At 43.7% G+C, this 12802-nt stretch overlaps 1 protein-coding gene across 1 annotated transcript in view; it reads left to right on the top strand.

Moving 5' to 3' along the window:
• Window positions 1-615: 615 nt before the first annotated feature.
• The window catches only part of EXOSC7 (exosome component 7), a 37492-nt gene continuing 25305 nt past the window's right edge, over window positions 616-12802 (top strand). The window contains exons 1-3 of the mRNA XM_030551173.1: window positions 616-749; window positions 2270-2371; window positions 6333-6427. Coding sequence (XP_030407033.1) covers window positions 693-749; window positions 2270-2371; window positions 6333-6427 — 254 coding nt within the window. The 5' untranslated portion in view covers window positions 616-692. The remainder of the gene's footprint in view (window positions 750-2269; window positions 2372-6332; window positions 6428-12802) is intronic.

The following is a 12802-nucleotide window of genomic DNA, read 5'->3' as shown; positions in this document are numbered from 1 at the left end:
GGGTGAGATTGTATGTCCTGCATTGTGCAGGAGGTCAGATTAGATGATCATAATAGTCCCTTCTGACCTTAAAGTCTATGACTCTATTTCAGTCCTTTCTTGAGAGTTTTCATCTATTTTCATGTCTTTAAAACAAACAACAAATCCATTCTGTGTCATAAAGACAAATCTGTTCCTCCACAGAAACGCCTTTGAGGTGACAAGCTTTCCCGCAGGATGCACAATGCACATCCAGGCCCAATGCACGCAGGCAATCTCCAAGACATGCACAGAGCAGCACTCCTGCAGGATCACAGGCAAGAACGCACATCCACACACGTAGCGCGTTCACTCAAGAGATCCGGGACTCCACTCTGCACCTCTACTATTCCCACGTGGGAACATTTCTCCCCCGGCCCAAGCCCCTCCCTCCCCGGCTTGTCACACGCTGGGAGGTGCCTAGCCGCTCGCTCTCCGTAACACGCGCCCCAACCAGGCGGTGACTCAGAGTCACCCACAGGAGGGGGAGGGGGGCCAGGGGAGGCGGCGCTCGCGCGCCCCTCGGGCCTCACGCAGGCATCGCCACGCGGATGACGTAAGTATGTGCTGTTGATGGAGACATACGAAACGTCGCGGGAGTTAGTTTTCGTCGCGCTTTGGTGACGGCATCACCGGGCAGCGGCCGCAGTAGTGTTTGGAACGGGGCGCGCGGCATGGCGTCCGTGGTGCTGAGCGAGGCGGAGAAGGTCTACATCGTGCACGGTATCCAGGTAACGGGCGGCGCCGGGGCCCGGGGTGGGGGGAGCGGTCAGGTGGTGGTAGTGAGGGGAGGGGAAATGCGGCCTCTCCCCCCGATCAGCCTCCCCCGTCCCCCCCGCGCTGCTGGTAGCCGGCTGCCTGCAGAGCCTGTAATGCGGAGCACGGCGCGGCTGAGCCCTTAGTGTCCCGGGTTGCTGCTGCCGACACAGCTCGGGTGAGACAGCGCGGGATGTGTTAGCTCGGCGGTGGGGCTATTGCCAGCAGTTTAAAATGAAATACAGTCTGTTGTTTTCAGGGGAAATAACTATTTTAGCCTTGAGAGGTCATGTCCTCCAGGATCTCTTCATCATTGGTCCCCTCTGCACTTTTGGCCTAGGAAAAATTTGCAACCTGCGCTGTGTGTAGATTGCACCTGATAGAACCAGTGGTGCAGGAGAGCCAGTTATTTTGCCATTGTTCATAACTAGATGCCTGTCCTCTGACGAGCTTAGACACAGCATCCTTAAATAAACAGACTTAACAGCTCCATGTGAGGGAAGATTCTGATCTTGGCTTTTCTGAATACAGTTCCATTGACTGCAGTGCAGTTATTTGGGATTTATATCTATGTAACAAATAGTAATATTTGATCTCCTGTCTATGCTAAACATCTTGGTTTTTTTTTTCCTTACTGGAATTGCTATCTTAGGCCTGGTCTGCACTTAAAAGTTTTATTCCCATAGTTGTATGGAGTGTTTTGGTTTTTTCCCCCCCTTTTTTTTTCTTTGGCCAGCATATTTATGCTGGTAAAAGCTTGAGTAGAGACAGTTTATATCGTCAAAAAAAGGCCTTTTCCCTTAAAGCTTATTTATGTCTGGGAAGAAGGTATATCCACAAAATACTTTATACCAGCAAAAAAGTTATGTCTACATTAGTAGGGTTTACCGGTAGACCTATACCAACAAACCTCTTAGGGGAAGACAAGGTGTATGGACAGTTTATTATTTTGCTTAAAGGCATCAGTAACTTTGGCTGGCAATTCAAACTACTCAATTCTTTCTTCTTCATCAATTTATGTATATATTCTTTGGAGGCCCCAACCAAGATCAGAGCCCCATTATGCTAGGTGCTACACAAAGACACAGCTCTTGCCTCAAAGAGGTTAAGGCCCTGATCATGAATGAGCTGTGGACACAGGTTTCCATCTGTGCATAAGGAGCTGCACTGAAGCTGAAAGGTGTCTGCCCACATGGAGCATGTTGCAGGATCAAGACTGAAATATTCACGTTCTATGCTTAGTTTGTGTTGTATAGTATTACCTTCTCTCTCCATTTTACAGTTCATGCAGGATGTCAGTGACTGAACTGGGAATTAAACCTAGATCTTTCAAATCGTACTCCAGCACTTTAACTACAAGACCATCTGTTTTTCTCCATTTAGCTTTGTTAACTTGCATGGTCTTATCTGGGATTATTTTAAATTTATATTTGACTTATTATTAATATGGATCAGTTATATTACTTAATAAAACTCTGGTGGTGTCTATGCTTAGGCGGATCTTCGGGTAGATGGCCGTGGCTGTGAAGACTATAGGTGTATTGAAGTGGAAACAGATGTAGTATCAAACACAAGTGGATCTGCAAGAGTGAAGCTTGTAAGTACAGATATGAGGAGTTTTTATATATTGGTAGTGGAAGCTCCTAAATTATCAGGACTTTGAGGCTGTAGGTCAAGTCCAGACTTCTATCACTTGACTATTTGTATTAAGTTTTTATTATTATTTTTTTTTTGCTTGTTAATACAAACGTAAAAATACACACACAAAAAGTGAATACTGTTAAGGTATAATTACCATCTGAAATATACACCACAATATTAACAGAAACTTACCTTTAATGATATGTGGCACAAACTGAAGCTCCTGTTTGTTCCCTTTCACCACCTCCTAACAATCAGTGACAGATATTCCAACCGTGTACAGTGTCTTTGGGTTTCATTAATGGTTTATGTTTAATTGTGTTCTGCTCCATGGGGGTGGGCTACCACTGCTCCGCCAGCAACTAAAAACCAAAGGGGTGATTAAGAGAAATCTCTCAGGATTACAACCTGGCTGAAGTACAACCTCGTCGGGGACACTCATGTATACTAGTTCAAACTGGACTCTCCAGATACCAGCAGACAAGAAGGGACGTTTGGATAAAGAGCCTGACTTGAGGCTGTCTTTCTGATCCAGCAAATGGACAGGACCTTCCCTCCTGAAGGGTGGGGAGTTGGGGGCAGCATGCCTTGCAGAAGGGTTGGAAGGACTTTTCCTACTGGGGCCCCATAAGACTAATAGGTTACCTCTGCTGAGCTTTTAGCATGCATGTTGGGACTTATGGTTTTTGAAGTGTTTTCTCTGTAATGCTTTACCTTAAGAATAAATATGCTTGTTTAGAAGGAGCTGTGTGCTAACTTATAACTGCAGGCAATATGCTGGTCATAGCCTTTGGAAAGAAAGCCAGGTACTGGCCTGGTTAGGCCATCTGGCTTGTTGGGGATAGTATAGTGTAATCTGGGAAGCTGTGCAGCCTTAAAACTCCGGTCAAGAAAGAGTGCAACATAGTTGTCTGCCCATGAGAAAAGTTGGCTGAGAGTCAAAAACTTTTAAGTGAGTACCTTCAAAGGACTGTGTAGGGCAGGGGAATACAGGTGGAGTGAGCCTGAAACTGTGACGCTGTCCATAAAGAATGGTTACTCAGTCCTGGTCTACTTTACAACCTTATGTCAGTATAACTTCATCGCTCAAGGATGTAGAAAATCCACACCACTGAGCAATGCATCATACCGATCTAACTCCCGGTGTAGAGATCACTATGTCAGTGGGAGGGCTTCTCCTGTCGATATAGGCCTGGTCTACACTACGCGTTTAAATCGATTTTAGCAGTGTTAAACCCATTTAACGCTGCACTCGTCCACACAACGAGGCTCTTTATATCGATATAAAGGGCTCTTTAAACCAGTTTCTGTACTCCTCCCTGACAAGAGGAGTAGCGCTGAAATCGGTATTACCGTATCGGATTAGGGTTAGTGTGGCCACAAATTGACGGTATTGGCCTTCGGGCGGTATCCCACAGTGTACCACTGTGACTGCTCTGGACAGCAGTCCTAAGTTGGATGCACTGGCCAGGTAAACAGGAAAAGCCCCACGAACTTTTGAATTTCATTTCCTGTTTGCCCAGCATGGAGCTCTGATCAGCACGGGTGGCGATGCAGTCCCAAATCCAGAAAGAGCTCCAGCATGGATTGTACGGGAGATACTGGATCTGATCGCTGTATAGAGAGACAAATCTGTTCTATCAGAGCTCGGTTACAGAAGACGAAATGAGAAAGCATTTGAGAAAATCTCCAGGCTATGATAGACAGAGGCCACAGCACAGTGCTGTGTGACAAGCGTAATGGAAAGCCAAAGAATCAAATGAACGCTCATGGAGGGAGGGAGGGGGTACTGAGGACTCCAGCTATCCCACAGTCCCTGCAGTCTCCGAAAAGCATTTGCATTCTTGGCTGAACTCCCAATGCCTGTAGGGTCAAACATATTGTCCGGGGTGTTTCAGGGTATATGTTGTCAATGTACACACGCACACACACCCCCGTGAAAGAAAAGGGGAAAAAAATTGTTTCTTGACTCTTTTTATATGTCACCCTATGTCTGCCACATGCTGCTGGTAGACGCGGTGCTGCGGCAATGAATAGCAGCATCCTCTCCCCTCCCCGGTGGCAGACGGTACAATATGACTGCTATCCATCGTCATCATCAGCCCGTGAGTGCTCCTGGCTGGCCTCAGGTGAGGTTGGCCGGGGGTGCCTGGGTAAAAATAGGAATGACTCCTGGTCATTCCCGGTAGATGGTACAAGACGGCTGGTAACCTTCCTCATCATAGCAACTGGGGGCTGAGTTCCATCAACCCCCCCTCTTTCATGTCTAAAGAAAAGATTCTGTACTGCCTGGACTATCATAGCAGCTGGAGGCTGCCTCCCCCTCATTTTATCTCACTAAAAAGTCAGTGTTTCTTATTCCTGCATTCTTTATTACTTCATCACACACATGGGGGACACTGCCACGGTAGCCCAGAAAGGTTGGGGGAGAAGGGAATCAACGAATGGGGTTGTTGCAGGGACACCCCCCGTGAATGACATGCAGCTCATCATTTCTGCGGGATCTGACATGGAGCGGCTGGGCTCTCTGGTTCTCTGATGCACTGGTTCTGTAGTACACTTGCCCCATATTCTAGGCGGGACTCACTCTATTTTTAGATAAACCATAAAGGAGAGAATGACTTGGGGAGTCATTCCCATTTTTGTCTTTGCGCCCCCAGCCTACCTCAGCTAAGGTCAGCCAGGAGCACCCATGATAGCAGCAGATGGTACAGAACGACTGATAACCGTCATCTCACCGCCAATTTACAATGGCACAGCAGACGGTACAGAACGACTGGTAACCATCTCTGCTACCTTGCAATGGCAAATGAATGCTGCTGTGTAGCACTGCAGTACTGCCTCTGTCAGCGGCATCCAGTACACATACGGTGACCGTGACAAAAGGCAAAACGGGCTTCATGGTTGCCATGCTATGGCGTCTGCCAGGGCAATCCAGGGAAAAAGGGCGCAAAATGATTGTCTGCCATTGCTTTCACGGAGGAAGGAATGAGTGACGACATTTACCCAGAATCACCCGCGACACTGTTTTTGCACCATCGTGCATTGGGATTTGAACCCAGAATTCCCATGGGCACGGGAGACTGCGGGAACTATGGGATAGCTACCCACAGTGCAACGCTCTGGAAATCGAGGCCAGCCTCGGTACATGGACGCACACCACCGAATTAACGTGCTTAGTGTGGCCGCGTGCGCTCTACTTTATACAATCTGTTTTACAAAACCAGTTTATGTAAAATCAGAATAATCCTGTAGTGTAGACATACCCATAGCTACCACCTCTTAGACAGGTGGAGTACCTACACCAACAGGAGAAACTCTCCTGTTAGTGTAGGTAATGTCTCTCATAAGTGCTGCAGCTTCACCCTGGCAGTGCTGTAAGTGTAGACAAGCCCTTGCTGAGAGCGAGATCTATTGACAAAGTACATTGAGGCCAAGGGAAGCTGAAATAATCCACCATTTAAACCCGTGAAAGTGAAGTCAGTAGTATGACTAGTAAATAGAGAAATAATTCTTCATGGTGTTCATATCACAACAAATTAAAACTGCTGCTTTAATAGCCACTGTCTGTACAGACAGCACCCATCACTCAAGATATTAGAATAGTTCTGCATGTGTATTTATTCCAGGACTGAATTTATAAAGTCATGGGTATTTAGAATGTCCTATTAGCATAGAGAAATTTTGTACATACATAGGGTTTATTTGAGGAAACGTGCTCAAACTTAACATTATCTCTTTCAAAGCTTTAATTTATTAAAATAAAATACTGGGTCATGCTCAGAATGTTATTTGGCAGAATAGTTTGTGTAGATATCATAAAGATAAAAATTAATAACCGCTTGGCCTCTATGTGGATAAATTGTGCAAGCTGTGGTGTGGAATATTTTTCTGGTTGAGTGATGGTATTTTAACAGGGACATACGGACATTCTGGTAGGAGTCAAAGCTGAAATGGGAACACCGAAGTTGGAGAATCCAAATGAAGGATACCTTGAATTCTTTGTTGACTGGTAGGTACAATAAGGAAGAGTACCGAAAGCCCAATACTTTGAGTGAATAATGTGTTTAGAAAAGCTATTTATCTAAAATATATTCCTTAATTCTGTTGGCCTGCTGTAGTGGTCTACATAATAGAAATAAGCTATTTTGTTGCTTTAGTTGATGGTAAAATTTGGGAAAATGCTCTGCTACTCCTTCGGAATTGCTGTTTTGCTTGGTTCTAGAAATTACAAGCAGAAAATAAAGGGACTATGTCAACTTGGTAAGCAGACTTTTGCTGAAATACTCAAGATTATAACTGGAAAGATTAGAAGGGAAAAAAAAATTCGGTTTTTTTTACTCTGTGCATTTGACAAAACTTTGTATGGAGTTTGTTAGTTCCCCTTGTTCTCTCTGGGACTTTGACAAAAAGAAAATGAGAGAGAGAATATTCATTAAAAAAATTAATAGGTGCACTCAGGGACAGGTATGCTACCTGAAACTATTTTTTCTTTTATTGAATTGCCTAGATTTCAAGTTGTTAAGGCTGAATCTCCACTCTGTCACTTCGAGTGTAGGAAGTGGGGGCCTGCAAGGATTTTAAAAAATATTTGCCACTCCACATTTGTATTACACTCCGAGGATTATAGCTTCTCTCTGACCTTAGCTTGGTAAATACTGCCACCACCCAAATGCAAAAAAAAATCCCTTTTAACCCAGGAAGGAGCATTTGGCAGTTCCTCCCTGTGGGGTAACCTCAAGCCCTTTCTCACACAGCCACATACACAGACACACCTGAGAAAGACACAAAGGAAATTAACTGTGCTTATCATCCAATCAAACAACATGCACAAACATCTTAGGACATCAATAATCCAATCCTGTTATTAAAAAACATAAATAAAAATAATCCAATCCTGTTATTAAAACAAAAAGAAAAAAATACATTTGGAACTTAGGCTTTTGCTATATTTTAAAAGAGCAATTCCAAAAATTAAGCACCCAAAATAGCTTTCTTGGGAGTTCAGCTTAAAGGTTACAAGCAAACAAAAGCATTTGGGGTTAGCACAGAGGAAATCTACGAGCCTTAAAAAATAAACAGAAATAAACTTGATTGTGTTTAGCTGAACATTCTGATCTACTTACACCTTTGGGTTGTTAAAAGTAGTTCTAGATATGATCTGATGATTTTCATATCTGGTTCAAGCTTTATACAGCATTCCTGCTGCCCTGTCCCAATTTAAAAAAGTTCTACCTTTCCATTGGCTCTTTTGGTCAGGTGCCCACTCCTTCTCTTACCTGTGGGCCTGTTAACCCTTTACAGGTAAAGCAAGCAGAGAATAGAGCAAGAGGGATTTTACAGCTAACTGACTGGCTGGGTGTTTATCAAAGGGAGTGACTCCCCCTCCCCGCACTCCTACCCAATGTATCACACAAGTGTATGGTAATTAGAAGTTGTCCTTTTTTATTTGAACACAATAACCCTGTGAATTCGAGATACAATAGTTAACTGCCTTGAAAATAACATTCAGAATGGCATTTTTCAGTAAAGCCCTATTTCCTCCATGAGCTAGAAACCAGGGTTCATATTTAAGCATGTTTCTGGCTTTCTTGACTGTGAATGAGGCATTACTGTGGACAGCTTTCCAGCGAGCAGGATTATGGAAGGAGCTAGAGGGAGACCAGGAGCCCCAGGTTGCTTTAAGAGTTGTCACAGTCACCACCTAGTGTAATTAAAGATTACACTTGCTATCATTTAGGTGGGAGCACGGGCATGTTAGGTGGACTTTCTAAGCTCTGCTTCAATTACGGAACAGATACAAATGGTTTTTTACCCACGTAAGCTTATGCCCAAATAAATCTGTTAGTCTTTAAGGTGCCACCGGACTTCTCATTGTTTTTATGGCCTCCTGGGCTGTGATTGGGGGGCAGGGGAAGCAGGAGCCCCTTTTCCTTCCTGGTCCTCCTGGATGCACTTGCCTTGGTGTTGGTTTCCGGGGCTTCCAGCAGAAGTTGGGCCCTAACCCCCTCTGGAGACACTTGGGGCACAATGCTGAAGGAGCGGGCAGCTGGTGAATGCTAAGCCTCTTCAGAGGTGGGGGGCTCAGGCTTTGGGCTTCAGCCTGGATGTGGCAGGGAGGCAGATTCCAGCCATGTGCCTTTGGGTTCTGTCCCCTGTGGGGCTTCAGGGTCCAGCCCCCTCACTGCCTCTCCCGATCCTCCATCAGGGGTTAATTTGTCCCCAGACTTGCAGGACTGAGTAAGTCTGCTGTGAAAAATGATACTTGTATGTATGTTAATATCACTTTTCATAGTAGCTAGTAATACATAAATTACAGTGCTTTGGATGTGCATATTTTTTCCTGAAGCTAATTAAGTATTTTAAGAAAAAGTGTGAGTGGCCCCGAGCAAGAGTTGGTGGCTGCACTCTGAGGCCACCAAATACACCTGCGACCCGATATAACACAAATTCAGATATAACGCTTAAAGCAGCGCTCCGGGGGAGCAGGGCTGCGCTCTCTGGCGGATCAAAGCAAGTTTGATATAATGCGGTTTCACCTATAACGCGGTAAGATTTTTTGGGTCCCGAGGACAGCATTATATCTGGGTAGAGGTGTAATTTGTCCTGAGAACCCCTGCGTTAGAGGTTTGATAGAGTCATAGACTTTAAGGTCAGAAGGGATCAATATGATCGTTTAGTCTGACCTGCACAACGCAGGTGGCAGAATCTCACCCACCTACTCCTGCAACAACCCCTTAACCTGTGTCTGAGCCACTGAAGTCCTCAAATCATGGTTTAAAGACTTCAAGATGCAGAGAATCCTCCAGCGAGTGACCCATGCCCCCCACTGCAGAGGAAGGCAAAAAAAAACCCAGGACCTCTCCCAATCTGCCCTGGAGGAAAATTCCTTCCCAACCTCAGATATGGCGATCAGCTAAACCCTGAACATGTGGGCAAGACTCAGCAGCCAGACCCCCAGGAAAGAATTCTCTGTAGTAACTCATATCCCACCCCATCGAACATCCCATCACAGGCCATTGGGCATACTTATAGTCAAAGATTAATTAATTGCCAAAATTAGGCTATCCCATCATACCATCTCCTCCATAAACTTACCAAGCTTAGTCTTGAAGCCAGATGTGTCTTTTGCTCCCCTTGGAAGGCTGTTCCTGAACTCCATTTCACTCCTCTGATGGTTAGAAACCTTCGTCTAATTTCAAGTCTAAACTTCCTGATGGCCAGTTTATATCCATTTGTTCTTATGTCCACATTGGCATTGAACCTAAATAATTCCTCTCCCTGCCTGGTATTTATCCCTCTGATATATTTATAGAGAGCAATCGTATCTCCCTTCAGCCTTCTTTTGGTTAGGCTAAACAAGCCAAGCTCTTTGAGTCTCCTTTCATAAGACAAGTTTTCCATTTCTCGAATCATCTTAGTAGCCCTTTGTAGCTGTTCCAGTTTGAATTCATCCTTCTTAAACATGGGAGACCAGAATTGCACACAGATGAGGTCTCACCAGTATAATGGTCCTAACACCTCCTTATCTTTTCTGGAAATACCTCGCCTAATGCATCCCAAGACCGCATTGATAATAGAAGTACTGACTCTGCTTGAGTTAACTGCTTGGCAATCTGTTTGTAATATAAATAAAATAAGTGTTAGTGGGTTGTCTTGATAGATTTGCAAACATTTGGTAAACTTCTTAACTCCAAACTGGAAGCACCACTGTTCTCCCCAAAGTATAGGGCTCCTTGCTGGTCTTCCATAATTTAGATTTTAGTACACAGAGGAAGTGCAAGAATTGCCTAGGGTGGGGAATTCCAGTTATTTTCAATCTCCATTCTACTCCCCTCATAAGAATATAGAAACTAAGATACTGGATAAGATACAAAGATACATCTAGTCCTATATCTTTTCTCGTAGTGGCCAGCACCCAGCTGTTTCAGAGGAGGGAGCACAAAACTTTTCAGTAGGCAGATATGGATAATTTCTGCCCACCTCTGACCTAAGGAAGTCTTTCTTACCTTTTATTAATTAAATATTGTTTTTTGCCCTGAATAATTAGGTTTTATCATTTCCAAATTACATTTTTGAATATTTACTATTAAAACTCTGGATATTGTTATCCATATAAATGGCCAATCCCTCTTTGAATTTTGCTCAGTTGTTGGCCCCAATGATCCTCACTAGGATTTGGTCACTTATTCCATCTCTCCATCACATGAGTTTCATGCTATTCCATATTTTTCTGTTTTAAAAAAGAAAAAAAATTATTGCACCACACCCAAAGCTTTAACCACTGCAGGAGTACTACATTCACGTAAGGTTCACATATCTCACATGTCACAGAGCCTTTGGCTCTCCAACTTGCAAGATCTAAGTTAGGATCAGAGCCCTGTTTTCGGAGGGGAACATCAACATATGAGTTCATTTTTCTTCTGCAATAGTTGGTAGAGGAATGTCTGGCAGGGAGCTTTTTCTTCCCTGTCTGGTCCAGCTTCCAGAGAGAGGGGGAGTTCTGACCTGTGAGTTGCAAAACTTGAAGATTCCAAAACTGTGTTGTTTTTTTTTTTGGCTTCAAGGCTGGTCCTGACCAATACTAAATGAAAAAAGCCTAAAGCTGAGAGCTTCTACCTCCTTCTCCCTCCCTCCCTCCCTCTGTCACTCAGTAATGTTGAATGAAATCAACTGCCCGTGAGAGGGTTTTTTATGTGTGTGTGTTAACAAGTGTCCAGTGCTGTTCATCAGTTAGTTTGGAGAGATGCCCAGTAACGAGTGCCCTAAGGGGCCACAGAAATTCATTGTAGCATTGTTTTCATCAACAGCTAGTATTACAAATCCTCAAATGTTTCTTAAATTAGTTTAGTTTTAGATTCTATTTTATAATTGCCAAAGAGATATAGGCAGATGTGAGGGCCAGGATGATTGGAGAACCTCTCCCTGAACTGTATCAGAGGGGTAGCCGTGTTAGTCTGGATTTGTAAAAAGCGGCAAAGAGTCCTGTGGCACCTTATAGACTAACAGACGTATTGGAGCATGAGCTTTCGTGGGTGAATACCCACTTCATCAGGTGCACGTACTGAACTGACAGTCCTAGTTGACCTCCTGTATGCAAAGTTGTTTTCCCTCAAGGTAACAACATGAGGGTAAGAGCCTGGCTCTGGAGACCTGAATGTTGAGTTCCAAAATGCCCAGGTCGTCAGAGGACATACATGTCTAGTTGCCAGAAAGGTTTTTAAAATAAAATTTTGAGCTTTTGGCAGAAGCCTTTATTTCTGTAAAGTGTGGTATATCCAAATGTGCTGATACCAGTATTTTATCTCTAGTTGTAATGTATGACACTTTTTCCGGCTGCCACTAGATGGTGGTAATTGTGCATAATTTTACAACTGGGTCTCTGTTATTGTAGAAGTCTTATGGTGCTTTGGTTTTTATTTTTTCAAATTTAAGATTTTTTTTTCTCGGTGCTGTTTGTATCATCCTTATAATGCTTACTATCTGAGATTCTTTCCTGGCTTCTTTGTAGATTTTAAAATCTACTAGTTTGCTAGGGCTGATTTAGCCAACCAGACATATGTGGTGATCATCTTCCGCTCAGAAAATACCATTTCCTTCTACTACTACTCTTTTTTTCTATCCCCTTATTCTGTTTCTACCTTCTCCTGAACTGAGAGAGGAACGTTTATCCCTCTTTATACTATGCACAAGGCCTCTCCTTGGAGTGGACGATTTGGGTGCACTGATGATGTTGAAACTTGTCTGTTTTCCCCAAAAGCAATGGAGTTGCCTGTGCATCCTGCAATGTAGGCAGTAGATGTCCTAGATCTCTGTTACACACTGGGATGCTGCTGCATCAGCAGGATAGCTGCATTTTAAAAAAGTGATGTTTTTCTTGCTTACAACTTAGTAAAATATTGACTTGTTAGTTTTCTGACTATAATAATCTGTCATTTTTTGTGGTATAAAATAGTAACCAAAAAAAGCCCATACAGCAGTTGAATCTGTATACAACGACGCTTTAAGAGTGCATGCTGGATATTGGGTTTAGAATGAAATTGACAACGAGAGAGGTGAGTGTTATACTTTTTGTCCCCAGGTCTGGCCATTTGCTCCTCGAGGTTGAAAGGAAGACTCACCTTAGCTCCTGGTGGACCTATTTCTCTATGCATGGAAATGTAGGGACCACATCCTTTTCAGGTGTTTCTTAGCTATAACATCCTATAGCTGGTGGACTGTTCTGTTGATGTCCTCATGCAGTATCATGATCATTTGTTTTTCAGCCATCAGTAAGGCTCTTAAATGTTATTTTCAGATCTCATATATCATGTACTATATAGATAACTCATGATAAATGAAACACAAGGAGTGGAGGTTAAAGTTCTCATAGCACTCTTGTTCCCAG

Source organism: Gopherus evgoodei, chromosome 2 (genome assembly GCF_007399415.2).
Source record: "Gopherus evgoodei ecotype Sinaloan lineage chromosome 2, rGopEvg1_v1.p, whole genome shotgun sequence".
NCBI lineage: Eukaryota > Metazoa > Chordata > Testudines > Testudinidae > Gopherus > Gopherus evgoodei.
The sequence above is the reverse complement of the archived record's forward strand: the minus strand, read 5'-3'. Positions and strand labels throughout refer to the sequence as shown.